Source organism: Oenanthe melanoleuca, chromosome 2 (genome assembly GCF_029582105.1).
Source record: "Oenanthe melanoleuca isolate GR-GAL-2019-014 chromosome 2, OMel1.0, whole genome shotgun sequence".
Taxonomy (NCBI): domain Eukaryota; kingdom Metazoa; phylum Chordata; class Aves; order Passeriformes; family Muscicapidae; genus Oenanthe; species Oenanthe melanoleuca.
In genome coordinates this window covers 87,468,794-87,491,394 of record NC_079335.1, presented here as the reverse complement: position 1 = coordinate 87,491,394, position 22,601 = coordinate 87,468,794, and the positions used below count along the sequence as shown (strand labels likewise).

At 44.9% G+C, this 22,601-nt stretch overlaps 1 protein-coding gene across 1 annotated transcript in view; it reads left to right on the top strand.

Annotated features, from left to right (window-relative positions):
- The first annotated feature begins 643 nt into the window (after nt 1-643).
- JARID2 (jumonji and AT-rich interaction domain containing 2) overlaps nt 644-22,601 on the top strand; it is a 206,989-nt gene continuing 185,031 nt past the window's right edge. The window contains exon 1 of the mRNA XM_056483727.1: nt 644-2,792. Coding sequence (XP_056339702.1) covers nt 2,748-2,792 — 45 coding nt within the window. The 5' untranslated portion in view covers nt 644-2,747. The remainder of the gene's footprint in view (nt 2,793-22,601) is intronic.

Below are 22,601 nucleotides of genomic sequence, written 5' to 3'. Positions count from 1 at the left end.
TTTCTAAGGTAAAGGGAAAACACAATGGTCACTTATTTACATGGGGAAGACTCAAGGCTAGATACTAGTCAGTGAAGTTCTGGCAAGTTCTGTCCCCTGCTCTCCTGATTTTGAACACTGAGACTCAAGAGTCTTGCACAAAAATTTTCATCCCTACGGGGCAGATGTAATACACTCCAGAAGGGAAGTGAACATAAAAGCTGCATGTGGCAGACAGTGTAAAGCCCCTAAAGCATCACCCAAGTGTAGTCATTAGTGTAAAAGTACATCAGCTCATAGTTTGTGGTGAGTCCTCCACACTGGGTACGGTGATGCCTCACACCAAGGGAGATCACTAATGACACTCTTTCCTCCCTGTCCCTAGAGCAGATGTAATTATAGAATCATAGAATGTTAGGGGCTGCAAGAAACCTTAAAGATCACCTAGTAACAGCTCCTGCTATCCTGGGAAAGGACAACTCCCACGAGATCAGGACGCTCAAAGGCCTTATCCAACCTGCCTCTGAACAATATGGAGCCTCCACAGAATCTTTTCTTTTCCAGGCTGAACAGCCGTGAACGTTCCCAGCCTGTCTTTGCAGGGAAGTGCTTTAGTCCCCTTATCAACTTTGCTCCAGCACCTCAATCCACCATTACGGAACTACTGGGCTTTTGCTGAAGGCCGACCTTCCACTTCTGAAACAGTTTATTTATTTATTTTTAAATTACAGAAGAAATTTGGAATTATTCGAGAATTGGCACGCCGGGTTTCCAGGAGCCGCTGGCGGGGACGGGGCAGCAGGCGCTGGCCAGCCCCGGCACCAGCCCCGGGCGAGGACGGGCCGCAGCTCCCGGGAAGCCGCCGGGCTCTCGGCGGGATTGGAAAGCGCACACCCATCCGCACAGAGCGCTTATTCCCGGCAGCGGGACAGCCCCGGCGCGGCCTCGGGACACCCTGGAGACACCGAGCGGGCCCAGCCCAGCCCGCAGCGTGTCCCGGGCTGACACCGCCCGCCCGGCGGTCTGTCCGTCCGTCTGTCTGTCCGTCCGGCAGACCCAGACCGCCGCCTCCTCGGCGGGCGCAGCCCACAGACACCAAGTTTTCGTGCCGCCACTTCCCAGCCCAGCCCAGACACATTAATCCCCGCGCTCTCCCTGCAGCCTCCCGCGGCGCCTGCCTGCCTCCCCTCTCCCCGCCAGCGATTCCCAATAAACTTCCCCCTCGCCCTTCTCCTCCTCCCTCTCCGGCCGTACCTCTGCCCCCCCCAGCCTCTACCACCGAGCGCCGCGCAGGGGGGGAAGCTGGGGGAGACAAGCGGGAGGGGGAAACCAACGTAGAGGGGGGTGGGCGGGTGGTGGCGTTGGGGAAGGACGAGCGTGGAGAAGGGGGTTCCTTGCCCAGCAGCCAATCGGCGGCCGGGCGCGCGGCGCACGCCGGGAGGTGTAGTTCTCCGCCGTTCGCCATTTTGTGGCGAGGGAACTACAACTTTCCCCACGAGCAAGGACAATTCTTGGGCCCTGCGCGGCCAAACGTGACTTTCAGGTGCTGCCAGCGCGGCGGGCCCCCCGTGCGTGCCGAAGCCGGGGGAGGCGCGGCGGGCGCAAGGACGGAGCGGAAGGACAGCCCTTGGCAGGCGGGAGGAGAGAGGAGGCAGCAGCGGGGCGGGGAGGGGGGCAGGGCACGGCGACAGAGCGTGCTGCGCTCTGGAGGGACCGTCGTCAAACTCTCCGCTCGGGTTTCGGCGTAGGGCTCGCGGCGACCTTGGCTGCCGGGTGACCACGCTTAAATGCCGAAAGGAGGGAGGTGGGAAGAGGGGTGGGGGGCGGGAGAGGGAAGCGCGTGACGCCCGACCCACATGGAGTGTTCAGCGAGGCCTGTTGCATGCGCTGAGCGCGGCGAGGGGCCGGGCGCTGCGGCTGCCGCCGCGGTTGGGAATTAAAGGCGAGCCCTAGGCGGTGGATGCATGTATGTGTGTGTGCCGTGTGTCCGTGTGTGTATATATATACACACGCATACATATATATACACACACATATATATATACATACACACGCGCGCGCGCGCACGCACGCAGACACATATACTAACAACAGAGGAGGAAAAGAAGGAAGGGGGGAAAAAAAAAAAAAAAAAGAGCCAGGTCCATTTAAAGTTGCTGTCGGAGAGCTGTTCTCATTGGTTAGGGGGGAGCTGGAGGAGCGGAGACACACTCGGTGCGTGCAGCCCTCGCTGCCGCCGCCGCCGCCGCTGCTGCCGCCGGAGCCGCCGCCGCTGCTGGAGTTGTCCCTGCCGCTTTCCCTGCTGCAGCGGCACAAACGTGACTTCCAACGTCCCGATTATTTATCTTCTCCTCCCGGCCCCTTTCCTCCTCCAAGATGTAACTACAGCTCTGACACTAAGGACCTGCAGATCGCTTAGGCGGCTCGAGAAAGAGAAAAGGGGATATCAAGGGCGTCGTTTTTTGTGTTTAGGGAGAATTTTTCCATTATAATGCTTCACTAAAGTGAATTTTTTTTTTTGTTTCCTTCGCATTCGTCTTTTTTTTTTTTTTTTTTTTTTTTTTTTTTCCTTCCGTCCCCCATTTCTCGGATTTATTGCTAGGAGAATCACATTGTGAGGAAAGAAACTCGGATTACAAGATACCACTACAAACAACCCCCTCCCCCTTGGATTTTTTCGGTATTTTTTTAAATTTTTTTTTTTAATTGTCTCGGCTTTAATTCATGAAGCAATTGTCCCCTTTTGCAATCAGAATTTGGATACCAGAATGAGCAAAGAAAGACCCAAGAGGAATATAATTCAAAAGAAATACGTAAGTGGTCATAACATATATCGTTTGACTTCCAGTTTTAGGAAATGGCAGTGAATGTCAAGTTTATAGCTAATCTTGCAGCTCTGAGGCTTTGGGAACAAATGTGATGCTGAATTTGATTTTTCTGTGGTGGTTGGGGGAGTTTCAGAGGCCCCTTTTAACGGGGAAGCCTGCTATCCAGTTCGGTTATAAAACCAGATTTGTGTAGCGATTCCTCCAGTGAATAAATGTATTGACCTCAAATGACACAATCATAATCTAGTTTTAGATGAAACGCGAGGAGCTCGGGGGGCTGCCGCGATAATGTCAGCGAACTGCATTTTCAAGCGGTTTTCTTAATTCTGTGCTTTTGCATGCTAAAAGAGGTTTGTTGTTGTGTGGTTGTTTTTTTTTTTTTTTTTGGATCGGTGCTTTTTGGTGGGGCTGGTTTTGTTTCTGCCTTTTTTTTTTTTTTTTTTTTTTTTTTCTCTTAATGATCTACGTGTGTCTATCCCCGTCTGGTGAAGCGGCGGTGGTTGTTGGAAGCCCTTTAAGTTGAAGGCGAGTGTCTGGTTATGGCGAGCTGGTTTCTCGCAGTACCACATCCCCTCTCCTGTGTGCGATCCTCGGCTGCTCTGCCTCGCGATAGACACCGGAGCAGCCGGGGATCGCCTTACGGCCAGCGCGTTCCTCGGGATTCACTGCAATAATGAGGAAAATGGCTCGGCGCTGTTTTAAAAATAATTCATTATGATGGCTCGAAAATTTGGGCTAATCCAGCGCAGCCTGGGCTGTATTTCTGCCTCGCTTTATTCAGCCGCTTAACCAATCCCTTGTAATTGTCTAATCCTTTAAACATATAAATGTGGATGGGTAGTTGGATTTTTGTTCGTGCTCCAGTTACGTTTTGATTGGCACAGGGCAGTTTTTCCTTTCGTTTGGAAAAGCGAAGGGGATTATACATATTTGCAGTAGAGCCAATAATGGTTTTTATCTCCATGTTTAAAAAATATTTTGGGGGGCGGGTGTGGGGGGAGATATATAGAAATCCTCGCTTTTGGGGCGTGTTTGATGCGAGGCTTCAAAAGTTGTAGCTTATATCGCGTCTTGTCGTCTGCGCCGATCTCTTTCAGCGGAGGGGTGTCCCTTGGCAGGGAGGGTGACCTTCGGGACACTTCGCCTCGCTATTCTATAGATTTGGTAAAAACTGCAGTTGACTCCAGCTGACTGCCGCTATCGATTGCCCGCCCCGCTGCAACGCTGCCCGGGGGAGGTGGTGGAACGATATGTGTGTGGTTTTGGGGATTTGGGGGGGGGGGGGGATGGCCTCCGCGTTATTTCGGAGCTGTCCCCTTCCTCCTTTCCACCCCCTCCGCACCCCCCTAAATTTCCGAATTAAAATACATCCGCATTGCAGAGGCGAGGGGAGCCCGGGGCCGGCGAGTTTAAAGTATGGCATCGAAACGGGGAACGGCGGGTGGAAAGTCTGGCGAAACACGCGAGGCGTCCACGTTTCCCAGGCAGGCAGACAAAAGCGGGGCGGGGGGGAAGGAAACCGCGGTGTTAATAATTAAAGGGGGTGGGGGGGGTGGCGAGAGGAAAAGGGGGAGAGATCACCCCAAAGCCCGGCTCCCCCCGGGCTCGCCGGGGCGAACAATGCGGCGCCGCTCCCGCACCGCCGGGCAGGGGCCGAGAGCGGCTCCCGGGGGAGGGAGGCAGGAGGGACGAGGGCGGACAACGTGCAGGGGTGCTCCCCCGCTCACAACTTCGCGGCGGCGCTTTTATTAAACCCTTCTCCCCCCTCCTCTTTCCTCCCCACGCCCTCCCCGTTTTGGTTTTTTTTTTTTTTTTTTTGCAGGGGGCGGCGGTGCCGGCGGGGCGGCGTGGCGGCAGCAACAGGTTGCTGGGGCTGTGACGGAGCCCGCGGGCCGCCGGCCACGCCGCCGCCCGGCCAGGTTCGCCCCGCTCCCCGTGACGTCACAAAGGGACGGGCCTGCGCGCCGCGGAACCTTGGGCGCCCCCCAGCACCGCGCCCCCCCGCCCCTCCGTGACGTCAGCGCCGAGGCGGGGCGGGGGCGGGAGGAGCCCCCGGGGCAGCGCTCGGCGGCGCCGCGGGGGAGGGCGGCGGGGACCGAGGGGGAGAGGGAGGGGGCGGCCCGGGCCAGGTGAGCAGGTGTGGGGCCGCCCCGCCGCCTTCGGGCTGGGACGAGAGCGCCGGTCACGTCCTCCTGTGGCGACACGCGTGGTGGCACGTCTCCTGCCCGTGACCTTCGGGTGCTACGGCAGCCCGGCGGAGCGCGCCGCCTCCTCATCCTTCTCCTCCTCCTCGCCCGCACCTGGAGCGCTGGTGCCGGTGTCGGGCCCTGCGGCCCACGCAGGGTCCCTGGTGCCCCCAGGCCGGAGGTGATGCTGCGCCGTGAGGGCGAGGGCACAGCCGCCGCACGGCCACCAAGGGGTGCTTGGAGGCCCCGCTCCTCTCGTGTCGCTGCGAGTTGTCGCAGCATCATAAAATCACAGAACGTGTTGGGTTGGAACCCCTTGAAGATCACCTAGTTCGAACCCCCCTGCTGTGGGCAGGGACACCCTCCGCTAGATCAGGTTCTCAGTGCCCCATCCAAGCTCGGCTAAAACTGGCCTTGTGTCAGAAGTGGAGCCTGTTCAGGCTGCTGCTGCTGTTTTTTCTTTCCAGCATTTGAGAAATTAATTCTGAAAATGAGAAGGTGGTGAGAACAATGGAGTAAAGCCTCCGTGTTGTGGGCTGCTGTCACAGGGCCTGGCTCCCTGTTCTGTAAGTGCTCACAATTGAAAGTTCTCTTAAACTTAGGGAGCGTTATCTTTTGCCATTGGTAACCCAGGAATGAGGAAATCTGCGTATGCATCTTTTTTTCCTGTAGTTTAAAAACGCTATCACTTAATTTTTAAAAGATCCATGGCTGACTCATACAACTCTTTCTTCTCACTTTACCCTCCTCCTTCTCAAACATCTTTACATATCAAATATTGCCTTTTGGCTCCAGCCTCACAAAGCTGACAGCTTTGTAAAGCATCCACCAAGAAGCCAGACTGCGTTCAGTATGCGCTTGGAATTAATAGTTCTTGACTCAAAAGCTTTGATGTCTTGAACGTAATTTCATAGGTGCATTTTTTGGACTGTTTTTGTGATGGTTGAATAGCAGATCTTCTTGCTGGCTTAGGTCTCAAAGTATCAGACCTGGATTACCGCCTTAAAATACCTGCATGGATCTGCCACAGTAGCAGATGGTGAAGTATAATTAAGGAGTAATGTCACTACTGTCACCTCGTGTGATTTGTTTCCTTGTCCTTGCAGAAGTAAAAGTGCTGTAGTCTGCCATGAGGCGACACGCTTCACCTACGGATGGCCTGGTAAGCCCCTCAGACAGAGGGCCAGCAAAGCCTGGCCAGGATTAACGTGCTGCAGACATCTGAGAGCTCCTGTGCCTGCTGCAGCCTTTGAAACAATACTCTCTATTTGGGTGTGCTTGGTGTGGGCTCAGGGAGTTTTGGCGGGGATTGGTAACTGCAGCACCACCTTTTTCTTCTGCGTCAGGGGTATTTGTGCTGGAGCCTTCTGCCCTGCTTCCTCTCCTGTGAGCAATTTCCATTTCTCTCCCCCATCCCCACAACTGATGACAGGTTCTAAGTTTGACCACTTCCTATAAGAAGTGATGTAAATAGGCTGCTGGCAATAGAAGTGGTAAATTGCATCTTATTTCACATCACCTTTTGGGGCTTTTTTTTCTGTTGGATCTCTTTCATATTTGCAGTAATAATTACAGCAATATAGCTGCTCAAGTCTTTCTTTTCCCTGTATAAAAAGCTTAAGGATTCTAGCTGCACTCGAGTGCTACTTTGGGGTTCCTCTTAACCTCCTGGTCACTTGAGACTACCACATTATGTTGTAAGTGGCTATAGGATAGTACATAAGTAGAAACTAGTAATTAAAATACTTTTTTTTTTTTTTAAATGAATATTTTGCTATCAACAGATGCTTTCCCCTGAGATACTAATGGACTCCTGCTCATTCTGCTGGTCTGCAAGCCAGGATCAGTAAGAAGCTGCCCAGAGTGAATTAGAGTGAATCAAGGCCCTGTGAAGAGTTTCTAATGTTCATTAAGCACTTTCACCTTCTCTTGCTAGGCCTACTAAGCCAGCATTAAAAACATATTACCTCTTCCTTTTCTGTAGTAATAGCTAATGTTATGCATATGCTAAAGTGTGGTATAAACGTCAGCTGATTCTGTAAGGCAGTGGCATTCCCTCCATTTTATTGTTTGATGAAAAAGAAAGAAGTCTAAATTACTTGCCTGAAGCTACATGCTGTAACAGCAGCAGAGTTGGAACTAATCTGTATTTCTGCTGCCTTCTCCAATATTCTGTCCTGTAGCTTACAGGCTATTGCTACAAGGCATAGCATCTGCATTATAAGGGACTGCTTCTACATAGTTCCAACTTTCTTCAGAATTTTCACCCTCCCTAGTTATGGTCTGGGCTGTTAAATTAACGTTATATTTTCAACATAATGAAAGAGGCATTTCAGTATGGATACTTTTTTTTTCTTTTTATGAAATGATCATACCCTGCAGCTGATAGAGACCAGTTGATACTGTGATGACTCAGCTGTGGGAGTATTGCATAAAAGTAGGTCAATTTTTAAAACTCAACAGTCTGAAGCTAAAGAGAATCCACGTTAAAATTTATGTTTTGTTTATACACATTACTATTATTTGCTGGTTTGAATGTAAGTGAAAGCTCTTGAGGAGGCTGGAAATGATTTTGGGGGTTGATTTGGGGTTTGTTTTTGTCCATTTTTATTGTATAGTGACTGAATTCAGTCAACTTGACAGAGGGGAAAGACCAGCTGCTTTCATTTCTAAAGTTTCCAGTTTGCAGCAGTCAAGTGAAAGGAAGGCTTTAAAGGCAATTTTAAAGTAGGGAAAGGAAAAGCAGAGACACGTTTATTATTTTTTATTACAAGCACCCAGCTTTTGTGTGATCTAGCAGATGTGGAATTTGCAGAGGAATACAGGCTTCTTCGAAATCCAAATTTGCATTTAAAACATTCTGGTTTCTCCCCTTAGTCCTTTGCATGGCTTGCTTCCCAACTATAAATGTAAACCAAGTGTAAATGATGCATTGTTTGCCTTAGTGGGCAGACAGTCTGAAAACAATAGTGCTGATAGATTTGACTGCCTCTTTGTAAGATTAACGGGACATTAAAATTCAAGTCTATCAATGCAAATTTCAGTGTTGCCAAACCTGAACTTCCCTTAAGTGTTTCCTGGTGCTGATGGCCCTAAATGTCCCTACCCCACAGGCCAAAACTTCAGCTGACTGTTTTTAACCTGTTGTTAGGACTTTAGAGAAAAGGGTAGAATGTACCTGGAGTTTAATGTCCAATTGAATGATGGGATATGGTGCACATAGACTTTTTATACTTAACCACCATATTCTATTTAAAGCATTTTTAAATGGTAGGAAGCCACCAGGAAACTTAAAATCTGCAAATCATTTGTAAAATTCAGGCCTAGTATGTGTCGATTACTTGGCATTAAAATTCAGATACAGGAAATAATATGATTGCCAAAATGTATTTGGTATTCTCTTAGATCTTTGATGGGTTGGTTGTTTTGCTGGCTCATTACTTCTGGGATTATTGGATGCAATCCTTGTTTTTTAACAGGCAGGTTTTATTTGGGAGCTCTTGATCTTCATTTGGAGGGGTGAGCTTATTTCTATCAGGCACAAAAACGTTTCCTCAATGAAGCAGTAGGTAGAAGGTTTAAAACCATTTGCTGTTTCACTTGCTCGAGTTTCACACTTTCCCTTGTGTAATGACATCCTGTTCTGAAGTTGTTCCTTCAGTAATCTGACAGAGGCCTGGTATTTCCAGTGTGGGCTGTGGGAAAGGGATAAACCCTTTAATTATAGCAGTGAGGTCTCGTTTGAAAATATGCTAGCTCTCCTCCCCTCTGCATGTCCTGTCTTTTTGTCTGACTCTTCCCTAAGCAGAGAAGGGATGTGAAGCTGTAAAATGCTGCTGTTCAAGCTGCTCTGCAAGGGTGGCCGTGGTGAGGGGCAGAGCTGAGCAGTGGCTGGGACCACTGCCATTCTGAACGCCGTGTCTCCAAGGCTTGGGATCACGGCTCCTTGGTCTGTGAGCAGACGGATACTGGGAGTGCACCCCATCTGCTCCCGTGCCAAGTTTATTGGCTTAATTTATGCTTCTGCAGGAAGCTGTTTGGAGTGACCAGCCTGGCTGAGCACGGAAGCAGGGAAGGAGGCCCAGGTGGAAATCATCGTTCCGCTGGTACACATCGGGAAGATGTAAAGCTGCTTCAGCATTTCTGTGGCAGATGTCTCATCCTGGACTGATGCGTCACAAACAATATCCCCTATTTTTATCTGAGGGACAAAAACTTCCTTTTATCGGGCATAAAAATGGGATTGGGTGATTAAAAATAGACACTGAAAACAAAATGAGAAGCTAAACTAAGCTCTCTCTATACTTTCTGCATCTAGGTCAGGCCTGTGGAGCTGGAGTAGTTTCTGGTCAGGTTCAGTTTAGTGCCTGTAGAATTGCTACAGGCAGAATCGGACATTTTGACACTGCTAAAATCAGTTCAGCAGAAATGTGATGATGCCCCCAGAAGAGTTCATAATTGCATCACTTGAGGGGCATGATTTAATCCTTTCTAAATGTCTCTCCTGTAATCTGCTCTGTCTTTTCTGCCTGGCTTCTTGCCATCTTTTCTGCCAGGTTCTTCCTTGATTTGCTCTGCAAAAAAGGCAGCCTTGGATCTGTGACTGAGAAGAAATGAAAATAATAGGAAGTTGAGAATCTGTGGCCTGCTGCTGTACTCCAGGAGGGTTTGTCGTATTTGAGTCCCTCGTGCTCTGCTTTCAGTTCTTTAAGCTTGCCTTGCTGGTCTGACATCTTTTGGATGACGTGATAGTTGCAGGAGATTAGCGTATTTTGGCACACACATGCTATGATGACTGGCTAACGATATTTACAGCTTTCAAAAATAAACCATGGGAGCTCATTCTGACATAATCTACTAATCTTAGTTTTGCACTTTGATACTGTGTTGTCTGAGCCAAGTTAGGATAACTATATATTGCAAGCAATTCATTTTTAGCTTTGCTTGCAGATGAGTGTTGAGGCATTGCATGCTTCTCAATTAAAAATGATGGGAGTGAATTTGGAGAAATTATCAGCTCTTTCAACTATATGCTTATTCTGTGCCTATTTTTGAAACAGTTTTATGTGAGTGGGTAGAGATACATGCTCCACAATATTTCTGGGTTTGTTGTGTACTGGAATTTTGATGAGGTTATTTTTTTTCCTACTCTGCCCTTTCCCACATTTGTATGTTATGGGAAGGACTTTCTTTTCTTTTTGAGGATTGTACATTATTCTTCTTCTGGATAAAAAAAAATCTATTACTGCTTTGGGTGAACTTTAATCTTGAGTCCAGCCAAGAGAGTAAGCTTTTGAGGTTTCAAGGTGGCAGGAATTCAGTTTGCCCCAGACCTTGACAACTCCGTTTAAACAGCTAAATAAAAAATTTCTAGACACATTTTTGAATGGCATGCATGTTTAAGAATTGCAGTGAGGAACTTGGTGATGTAAAGCCTGTGAACCAAGTCAATGGCAATGTACAAATATTTTTTCAGGTACGTACTATTGAAGTGGACAGAAACCATGAGTCTTGAACAAGAGTCTGTTCAGTCTCTCACTCTTTGAGATGCTTATCATTATTTTTATTACTTGTTATATTTAGCAAATAGTTTCCTGTGCTGTTCTGAAACTGAGAGTCTTTATGTTCGCAAAGTATATAGCCTAGAAATTGCATTTAGATTTTTAGGGTGCTGCAGGCTACCACCTGATGTTTAGAGTTTCTTTTGATAAGGTACCCACTAGACAGACTTGAGGGTGATTTAGAGGAGGGATATGTTTCCTTCTTTCTCATGCTTTTTATTTTATGGGTAGTACTGTCAGCCACTTTGTCCTACAGTTCTTTTTGGTACATCAGAGTTGTAAGCCAAATCTCTCAGCTGCAGCATGCATGTTAAAACCCCCAAAACACAAATTTGCCACCCTGCGCATATACCAGATGAGTTAGCTTCTTAACTCAACTTGAACTGAAAAAACTCCAAAAATCCAAGCTACTTTTGTTTTGATTTGAGCCCCAGAAAACTTGGTTTGGACTTTTGAGTTCATAAAACTCAAAGCCAAGTGAAAACAAGGCTTTTTGTTACTGTTTTTTAAGTTGACTGGTAACTAAACTGGTGGTGTTCGTGGTTCCTTTTTGGGTGATGTTCCAGGTGACCAGCCTTAATGTGAGTGTATTTCACATATGTATAACCTAGATGGACACTTGAGATGTGGTTTTCTGATTGATAGTCACATTATTTACCCCCTCTTGAAGTGTAGTGATAATGATGATAGTTCTCATGGCCTGTTGCCACCTTGCAGACTGGTAAAAGCTTTTCAAACTTAAGATTCAGGCACCAGTAGCAGAAAGACTGCCTTCTTGTTACAATCTTGTTTGGGTATAGTAGAGCTTTTAGTAAATAATTGGAAGAAGTACTACTCCAACTAACTTGTGCTTTACAGTCACAACTGAAAAGGACATTCTCTGGTCTCAGAAAGCCAATGTTAATTTTTTTGTTGTAGTTATCCACCTTATAATCGGAACATAGTAATATCACTTTGTAAGACAAGCAACTTCATGTTACTTAAAAGCTGGACTTAGGGCATGTTATAGTGACTGTAACTTGTGAATTATTGAATTATTTATAATTTGGAAGAAATAATGGTTATCCTAATGGCAAATAATTTTGAAGCAGCTTTTTTTTTTTCTCAAATCTGTGATGCCTTGAACCAGTAAAAACAACAAAATAAGAAGTAGCTGTCAAGAGAAGCTGTTCTGTCCTGTTCTACTCTTTTTTTCCTAATCCATGGTTAAATGTCCTATGCATAGCTTATGCTTTCTGCCTTGAGTAACAGTGTTTTGAATGTGGAGATGAGTGAGGTGCCTAGTTAGTTCTGTGTTTCTGTGATTATTCTGAGCCTGCACTGCACTGGAAGAAGTTGTTCAGCCTTCCCTCTGGTTGCTTGTTCCCCTTCTCTTCTGCAGACTGACGTGTTAAAGGTGATAGATAATTCCCACCTCAGACTGGGGATTTTGCAGGCAAAAACCAAACTAACACAATGTGGTTGATTTTTAATGTGAATTCATTTAATATTGCAGTTTGTGATGTAGCTGGAAAAATACTTGGCTTGGGAAAGTGTTACAGGGACACCCAGTGAAGTGGCAAGGGAGGGGTAGGATTGCGTCTGTTAGCAATAGAGTTTAAATGGGCTGTGAAATTATGACTAAATAGGAGTCAAGATACATGTTTTATTTCATAGCAAGCAAAATTAGCTGTCCTTGGCTGTTTTAAGGGTTGTTCAGATTTAGATTCTGCTGTACTGCCTTGCTGCTGGAAGCACGGTGAATATTAAATAACGTTGAAACGAAGTTAGGCCTCACAGGTGAAAATGAAGCTGAAGGTGTTTGTGCCTGTGGTGATGGCAGTGCCATAATCATTTCCAACGTGCTAAAATCGGTTCAAATAGAATTTAAAATGTACTACTGTTACATGTTATGCTTGCTTAGGTAGGGTTTGAACAATTTTATACTTCAGCAAGAGAAATAAAAAGAGGAAGAAAAGAAAATTAAGATAGCTGTGCTACTGGAGGCTAAGTTCCACTGCTAAATGTGGTAGAAGAACCACTACTCTTTTTTAGTTCAGCAGCTACACACACCCATCCCATATGCAAGAGCTCCACTGTGGAAGTGAAGTGAAGCCAGTGTACTGTTCTATTTTCTGCATCTTAGGGTAAGGACCTGCTTACATAAGGGAATTCATCCAGAAATTTCCCATGGCTTTATTTGTTTTATTTTGTACCACTGAACAATAAGTTGAGATAGCTTCTCATGTTAAAACTACTCATGTCTATTGAATGTGCATGCTTACTGAAGTGCTGATGTATTTTTGCCCTGGGTTCCCAAGTAGTGTGAGAAGGCCAAACCATGTCAAATCAAAAAGCTACAAAAACCAAGGCTTCCTTTAATTATAGGAACAGCAGGATGTGGCATCACATGCTTTTTTCTCACCATTGAAGCCAGCAGTGGTGACCCTATGAATCATTTCTTCATGGTGTGGTGCTTTGGCCATATCAATACAGCCAAAGAGCTGCATGTGAAATAGGGTCACTGAAATTACGAGACTTAAAGAGTAGTTATGCCCAGACTCTTTTTTTCTTCCAGCTTCTCATCTTGAAATGGTCTGGTTTCATTGCAAGCCTGCAGGACTTCTTAGTGGCACAGTTAAGGGAGCAGTGAGGCACAAGGACCTCTTTGGCTTTGCTGTGGATTAAAAAGATGTGGAATTGGCACCCTCAGTTTGGATCCAGCAAGGCACTGAAGCACGTGCCTGTCTCAAATGTATGAATACTCTTACTGACGTCAGTTGAAGTACTTGGGAGCTTATGAGTTAAGCACATGCCCAAGTGCTTTTCAGGGCTTGAGATTTTGCCGTTCCTCTGTAAGAGTGTGTGCAAGTATTTGCAGGCAGGAATGTTAGTTTTCTAAAAGGGTGATAGCTATTTAACGGTTTTAATGGCTTTACTAAATGTAATACTGCCTGCTTTGTTTTTTTTTTTTCTCTGATATGTTTCAGGTTTTTTTCTTTTTTAGCCTCTTAATATTTTATTTAAAGGTAATAACTGTTATTTTTCTTTTTTACTCTTTATTATGGTGTGTATGTGTGCATAGCACTCTCCCCTCTGTTCTTGTCTTCCACTGCTGTGCTTTTCTCTCTCATTTCTGTGTATTTCTGACTGATCTCTATCCTCTTTGTCCCTGTCTAAGGAAATTATCTCTTACAAAGTTACTACCATCTCTTTGCAAGAAAGCAAAATGAACTATTGTTGCAGTATTACTTTCTTTTCCTGAGGGCCAGAGAGGGAGATGAGACAAGGTTCATGCAGCTCATCTTGGGGGCCAGCTCCATAGGAAACACTTTGGAAAGGGGGGTGGGAATTGTACTGTTGATACTTGTCTCTCAAGCCTGTGTGTAGAATTAGAATGTTGTTTATAGAAAATAGGGCTGTGTGTTTGTTTTGCAAGGCTCAACAAACTGTTAATGCACAAATACTGTGGAGCAAAGTAGAATGTGGCCATGCTAATTTCTTTTTACAGTCCTCTTATGAACTTAGGAAATCAAATCCTGCTGATGTGGGCATTCAGGAAAAGCTAATTTCATATTTCATGTACATTAAAGGTTTTTATTTATAAGCCATTAATATTCATGCTCTTTCAGTCAAGGGCAGCATTTTTTGACACAACTGACCAATCATAAAAACTACCACATAGTTTCCATTATTAAAAGGAGCTTCATTTGAGTATGAACTTCCAAAATAGCTAACGATGGTCAGATTTCTTCTAGTCTGGGTGACAGACCAGATACAATGATTTCTGAACCCTGTTGTTTTGGAGAGCGGGAATACGGTTTTCAGCAGAAATATGCTATGAAAAGTATGATGTCTTAAGTCTTCTGGGTAATATAATTTCTTGATCTCATACTTAGTATTTCATTATCATACTACTTGAGCTGGCTTCTGTGAAAGCTAGTTATCTATTGTGCAAAAGAAAAATGTGTTTATCGTGTACGTAATTATGTATGTCCCCATGCCCCCTACCCTCCAAGCATATTTTTTTATATACTTGTTGATTCCTTTTGCTTTCTTGGTGTAATTTTATGCCCGTTACTCTTGCAGTCAGAGATGCAGTGATATTAATTCCCTGTAGGCATTTTGGAAATTACTGCTTCTCTAATTTGGATGGAGGAAAGTGAAGGGGTAAACTTATTTCCTTTTCTTTATGCTAGCTTTGCTCAGATTCTGCCAGTGGTGAGTCTGTCGTTTTTCCCTTCTGCAGCCTATGCATCTCCTAAGGCATTATAACCACTGCTGTCCTCATGCCTGATGACTCAGGCTATTCCTGCAAGGCTCTGCCTCCTGGCCCAAATGGGACCAGAAACAGCATTCCTGCACGCATGCCCGTCTGTACGTGTCCTGCTTTCCTCTCTGCAGTAGCAAAGAGTTGACCACAGGGATTACTTGGCAAAGTGGTCAGAGATATTTTTTGCATTTTGGAACATTTTTTTCTGGGTATGCCCATGTCTCTTTTCTTTTCTCTCCTATTTGTGTCGCTGTTCACCTTGCATAACCACAAGTAGATGGTACTGTCTGACTGAAGGACTGCTGGGTTATCAGCAGTATCAGAATCTGTCTCCTTCACTTGAGGCCATTTCAGAGGTGTTTCAAATCTTTATCGGTTTATTGCTTGCACTCTAGAAGCATGACTGCAGCTTCATCTGGGGCTTTGTTTGGAGCCAGGAGTGTGTTCAGCTCTGGGGAGTTAACCTGCCCTCCAGCACAGTTTGTTAAACCAAGGTTAGTATAATGTGAGAAAAACGGCCAGGATTGGAGTCCTGCTCATGTGGAGGATGGTTTGTCCTGAGTTCCTTGTTAGGTTCTGCCACTGTCCTTGTCTTTAACCATCTTGGTGGTATTTTTGCTGCTTTTACCTGTGTTCTCTCTCAGCATTGTGTAGTGGTCATGTCTTCAGAAGGTCAGCTACAGCTGGTGTGATGGACATGGTAGCATAGGAGGGAAATGCTTCTTCATCTTTTACTGTGGAAGAATATATATGAGCACACTATGCTGTTGCCTTTGGAATAAGAGTTTGAAGCTGTCTGTTCAGTCATGCTTTTGAAGGTGTTCTGAAATTGCTCCCAACCATCCTCTGTACAGGTGATTTATCACCCTTCTTCTGTTCTCATGGAGCAGTAATTTGCATCTTGGCTAAAAGACTATCTTTTCTTCTTAAAACACTTTTCATGATGGTGTCTGCTTCCTCCTTAATTTCATACTCTCCAAATGTCCAGGTATTTTTCCCCGTAAGAGAAGAGCTAGTGTTTTAATCAAGAACCCATGTGTTGAAGAGCTGAAACAACACAATGTAGCACTTCAGCTTTAAAAGATCGCTTCAGCTTTAAAAGATCACTTCTCTGTGGAAACATGCCATTAAGAGAGTTTCAGCTGGTTTCCAAATTTCCAATCTATTGACTTTCTCAAGTGATTAGATCATCTTCAATGAAAGCAAGGATCTGCAGGTGATCTGGGGGATTTAATACATAGTTTAATTTCAACATATGTGAATAATGTTAAGCCTGTGCATAAACTAGTCTAGTTAAGGAGAGCAAAATAATGTGATCTCTTGAGGCAATCCTTTGAAACAAGAAGTAATATCTTATAAATTTTTAAGTATGTAAGAAGGAAGATTGAATAGCTGTCATTATTTGAGACAAAGGCTGTAAGAACAATGCTAATACTGGCTGACTGATCTACCATTTGGCTTAGAAAGTAGGACAACATCTAGTAAGAGAAATCTCGGTTATAGTGGACTTCTTATCAGGGCTCCTAATCCTGTCATAGATAAGAGAATATAAAACTGTCAAAAACAGGGTTTTAAATCTGCATCTCCCAGGTTGCTTTAACTTTCATGGCATTTCCCCCCTTTTTGTGAACTGGTTTAATTGTTTTCATGCTGGAAGTCCCTAGAGAGAAACCAAGAGAATTTCCACAATGACATGGCTTTAGGTTCTTTTAGGTGTCTGCTCTCAGGGTTACCCATCTCAAAACTTTGTCTTCTTACATTAATGTATTTCATACTTGGTTTATGCTACAGCATGAGAAAGTTCTGTGGAGCAAAGTATAATGATATACAGCCTCATTTCATACATTTTTCCAGAGCCTGGCATGTCTAATGCCTGTTGAAGTAAACTTGCACAGTTATTGTGTTGGCACGGTTGGTAATCTCACAGCTCTTTCTGCAGAAGATTCATGTGCCTGGCTCTTCCTGGACTAGATTGTAGAGCTGGTTTATTGTCACTTCTTAAAAGTGGTTCTGCCCATGTTTTCTCAGTACAGTGAGTCTCCTCGTTATTGTCAGTTTTTGGCTTTCTGGTGTGGAAGACCAATGCAAATATTACCAGGGCTTAATAACAGCCTACCTTTGGATGAGTATTAGTGTTGTGATAAAAATGATAGGAGGTTGGTTGCTCATTGATTTGTGCTTTTTGGCCATCTTCCAGGATGAAACTAACTTCATTACGCAAGAGTTTCAGAACACTGCATAGTTGTTCATTTATTTCCTTTGACTGTTATCGAGCCGACAGCTTGCCTTTGGAGGGTCATATGTTCAAAAGCTGCCAATTGGATCTTGCTTCATTTTGGCCAAATGTGACACAGAGTCTGAAGTGCATTTCATCCCCAATATTTTGCCCCCCCCCCCCCCCCTTTCTTTTTAACCCACATAACTTTTCTACCTTTTGCTCTCTCTTCCTTTTCCCTCAGTTCCTCCTGCTGAAAATAAAAATGGTCTGGGAACAGAGGCAATTCCACAAATAAAAGGAATTAGGTTTTTTGTTGTTGCTGCCTGTAATTTTGGTTTCTCTTAATAAGACTTTAGTTCCTCTGGTTAGATAGTTCTGCGTTGTGGAGAAATTGCATGTGTTTCAAAAATGGTAAATGGAAGGTATTTTTCATCTTGCTATTTTTGCTAACCATACTCTTTACCTCTAAGCTGGCTGCTTATTTTCAAATTGTTCCCTGTGACTTTGTTTTCCTCCTCCTGCTTCACCAGTGCACTCTTCTCTTTGTGAACCTTTCCTTGGTAAGCCTGTATGAGGTTGGCACTGGGGAGTCTATGCACTCAGCTGGGTAATCCTCTAGGTAAAGGAGAAATGGGGGGTAAGACAAACCACGTGTAATATCTGCCTATGTACTACTTGAAATCAGAAAGTGTGTTTCTGTTGTAGGACTCAGAGAAATGGTTTCCACACAGTTAGCAGTTGTGAGGACAGGCATAAAATTTTATGATGTCAGTATGGTAGCACCTTGAATTCAACTTAGCTTCGTTTTTTAATGTCTCTGCGCATACCTGAAAAATAGATGTTTTTGTGGTTCACTCTTAATAGCTAAGTAAGATGAGCTGAATAGTCTATTTTATGAAGTAGGCAACTTTTATTTTGATATTTCTGGTCTGTTAAATACAGTGCTAAATGCAATGGAAGAACAGAGTTTCAATTTTGAACAAATATATTCTGTTTGTGAAAAGATTTTCAGTTAATTACTTTCAAAATTTTTTCCCGAGTAGTTCTTGGCTCTTTTTTTTAAAGTGCATATTTATGTCCCTTTTAAGTGGAAAAATACTACCTAAGTATTACTATGCAGTGTATTAGGCTGCTTGATTTAGTCCTGAAAAAATCTCTTAAGATTTCTGCTAGATGAAAGCACGCATATGTCCATTTCCTCTAAGATTTTGTCTCAAATTCCTTTTCCTTTCAAGGCTCATAATTTTGATAGTTATTTTAAATTCATACATATATTTATGCATTTATTTTATAAAAATTTGTAGTATATTTTATAACCTTAATGTGCATTATTTCTTAATTTTGCCTTGTTTCCTGCTTAAGTGGTATTCTGTAATTACCTGATTCACTCTGGTTGTGTGTAAATGAAACTATGAAATTTGTTGTCAATTAGCAATCAATGTGGTATCCATATTTTTAAATGTTATAAATTGCCTATTAAAGCTAATTTTCCAGGGCATCTCTATCTCCATTCTTAATGTAATGCAGAATATTTTGCAATAATGCCTAGGTTAACAATGATAGTCTTGCTGTATTGTGCAAAAAAGGCTTCTGTGCAGACCCAGCTGGGTTTCAGGCTTAATTCATTGCTCTATGGTGGGATCACCACAGCTGCTGTGGGGCCTTTACAAATGCAAAAAAGCTGTCAGTGTTTGTTTCATCAGATGCATAAATGATGAGGCCAAGTTGAGGAATCCATTCCAGCGCGCGGTGTGCATGCTGGAGGCATTATTGTTTATAGAATTAGTGTCTTAATGCTTTAAAATACATGGTGCGTGTTTTACCTTAGAGCAAAATATTTTAGGAGTAAGGTGGGTTAAGGATCCTCTGCAATTTAGTCCCCACTTCTAACAGCATTCACCCTGACTTGTGTAAGTGTGCATCTGAATTACTGCACTGTACCTGCTTTGGTCACAAGTAATTCAGTTCTCCTGTCTTTTGCATCTTTTTTGCTAGTACTTTGATTATCCTAAGGAGTCACAATTAAATAACTGCACAGCTTTAATGCAGATTTTTGTCCCCCCCCCCCCACTTAGCTGTCAGCTGCAGGAGCTGTGCTGTCTCCTATGGTCACCAGAAGTCAGAGTACTTCTTTTGGCTGTCAAGACTGGAGCGAGGTTCCTTCCAGCCAATTAGCAAGTAACGATGATTGGATTCAGAGAGGGTTGCTTAAGAATGCAAAGCATGCCTCTGTGCTGGGGCCAAGCACACAGTTCCTCTACCAATTCTCCTTTCCTTTGCTTGTGGCTCCAGGAATGTAACATGAAGTAGGGCTTTTACTTACATGACGCCAGACTGGCTTTTGGGAGGCAAGGGTGACGTGGTTCAGGTCTTAAATTGTTTTTCTGTGGGAGCACTCATGTGATCTTTCAGTCTTTGTTGCAGTCTGTTGGCTGTGTGTGTGAGGTTTCATTAGGGCCCGCCACCCTTCCCATATCGTGTAACTCCACCGATAATAGGCATTGCAGGATTTTAACTAACGCGCCATTTAAGCCGTTGTCGCTATGATTTTATTAAATGTGCTTGCAGCGTGGAATTTTGCTAATGCTGTACAGTGATCTGTTATGCAAATTGAATGTAAGAATGGGCTAGTGGGGATTTGCTGTCTGTATGTTGGAGACCTGTCTTGTGCATTTGGAAATGAAATTAACTAAATAGTGTCGGTGCAGACTGCTGCTGAAACGTTCAGGCAGCCTTTGCTTTCCTGGTTGGGGGTGCGATATTGTCACCCCAGAGGCCAGGTTTGGTTTGTAGGGAAGGGTGGTGCTGAAAACATGCTTGCTGCTGGTACATGCTGGCCACGTATGGGTGAGCTGAACAACATGAGTGCAGGATACCTTAGGCACAGTTACAAATTAGATTATGAGATTTATTCTGGCTGGTCGACATGGCGAGTCAAAGCTGTGTACTTACTTAAGCTCTTCTGCCATAATGCAGGCAGATTCCTCTGCTGGAGCAAATTATCTGGTGGTATCCATGTTTGTTGGCTGAATTGTTGGCCTGTGGCTAAAGCAGCACTTCTCCAGGTGTGACGTGTGACAAGGATACTCTTGAGTCCTGCCAGGTGAAGTGGGAAGGCAGGAAGTTCAGCTTCTTCTCCAGATTTTGCTGCTTCACTGAGGCATGAGTTGCTGCAACCACAGCAGACGTGAGAGAAGGAGTCGCCTCCTCCCCACGCTTGTTGCTGCTCTCGTGGCCTCTATTATCTCTCAGCTCAGGCTCAAAAGGCGACCAGCCTTCTCATGCTGTTCCAGGGAGCAGGCTGCTTGCAGCTTTCCCTCTGTCGGCACTTTGTAGCTAGAAAAGGAGCATTGCTGAAAGAAATCCCTACCTGGCAGCCGGTGTCCTACGTCCCTCCCTTCCCCGCACTTCATTTACAGTCGCCATAAGCACTGCCATTTCTTTCGCTTGGAGTCTCTGTTTTATAATTTACAGCTGGCTGAGGGGCTGGCAGCGGTGTGGGGGTGCTGAGCTGGGGTGTAGCAGCAGGTGCTTGGGCAGGGCCTGGAGGAGCTGTGCCGGCAAGGCTGGCTCCATCCTTGTGGCCCACAGATGAAGGGAAGAAAGGCAGTGGGCTTTGGCTGCAGCTAAAGGATCCTCAGCATAGTGCTTTCCCTCAACAGCGGTGGAAATGCACTGAATGCTTTTTAAGGAGGCTGTTTTAGGCAAAAGCAAAACTTCCTCGGAAAGGTCTGTCCTTTGTTTAATGTGTAGGCCCTAAGGCCCTGCTTGGCCTGACGGTGCAGAAGTTTGGCTGTGAAATGTGGACGTGAAGACATTGAACACATCATGGGGCATTTGTGTTTTGGGGGCATGGTGAATTTATGAGCAGCCTTTGGTGATGCCTGCACAGGAAGGGCTGAGCTGGAAGCTGCTGGTTTTAGTGTGGGCACAGTGTGGTGGTTGGGCAGCTACTCTTATCCCCTAGCAGTGGAAACATGCTTTTGAGAGAGACAGGGAGTCTTCTCAGGCAGAAAAGGGTGTTGCAGCACCAGCAGGTGAGGTTTGTACCCGTGATGTGGCTGCTTCCATGCCCCATCCCTGCACTGAGCAGACCAAAGTCAAGCAGGAATGTGAATTCTGTGCTGTGGGTGACCCTGGTAAGAGGCCAGATTCTGTCCTGAATGCTGCAAGTACTCTGTGAGGAAATGGGAGTCCTGCAAATTTGTCTCCTAAGGTCTTTCCTCTGACTCTCTAGTGTTCTATAGGTCATGTGGCAGAAAGAAGGAAATTATTATTAAATTCAAAAGGGGGAAGGAGCAGAAAGGGAATGTGACTTTTTCCCCTTTTTGCAGGGCAGGCTTTGTTAGTGGCCTGCACTGCTTGTTCCAGGAGCAGCTGCTGCTGTATCCCTGTCCACCACAGAATCCTTGCTTCAGCTCTGAGTCCTGTCTGACCCTTGAGTTCAAGCTTCGAGATAGAGCTGCTTCATGGGACTATTTTAAAAGTTAAAACAAATTGTCTACAGTATAATTTTTCTTTTCTTTTTCTTTTTTTTTTTTTTTTTTTTACTTTTTTTTTTTTTTTTAAAAAACAGGCATTGTTGTAGAATCGGGATTTAGGAAAATGCAAATTTTGAGCCAAATCATCTTTGTGGTTTCCTGTTGCACTTTGGGTTGCTGGTAACATGCCAAGTCATGTTGGTAAAGAAAACGCTTTAGTAGTTGCATAAAAACTTGGATACATTTAGCTGTCCTGAAAAATGCAGTAGTAATGTTTTATGTGTAATAAGCATTTTTATTATTCTTATTAAGTTTGCTACCCCTACTCTTATGTGTTAAGCCACTAATGAGGAAGTAATGGAAACTGGGATTCCAGTTTTTTATTTTGACTCGTAAATGTGTTGGCTTTGGAAATAAGTCTTGCAGTGCTAATGGGAATGTTTGCTCTGCCAGTGTCAGGAATGTATTTCATGATAGGAGGCTGTGTTAAGCAATTGTCTCCTTGCTGGTGAATTGGCTCTTGATGGAGATTCAGAAGAGCTTATTTTAATTAGGCTTTGTTGGAAAACATGGCTCAATTTACTAACTGAGGTAGGTGCTACTTGCCCGTGGACTTTTCACAGTGTTAAAGCAAAATTCCAGGATACTTGCTTTTTAGGCATGATTCTTCTGCACTATTTGTATGAGAAAAAGACAATTGTTCAGTAAGAGCATCGTATTTTGTATTAGACAATTTAAAAACAAACCTCAAGGAGCACAAGCAGTATTTTAGAACTGGGAAGCTGCATTTTGGAGGAGGAATGCGGAGGTGGTGTGCTGTTACTAACAAGGCACGGAGGCTTTGGAGGCAGCACATTTGCCCTGGGAAAGCAGTGGTGAGCACCGAAAGCCCCGACACGCGCTGTCTGAGGAGACACCACTTCTCTCTCGCTTGATACCCAGCCTTGCTGGCGAGCTGAGCTCTTCCTGTGGCGATTGTAGCGCCGGGGAGAGCTGCTCTCGAGCTGCTCTCGAGCTGCTTTCGTGCTTCGCTTGGCACAAGGCATGTTAATATGTGGCCGCCCCGTCTGCTTTCCTTTTAAATAGCTCCGCTGTC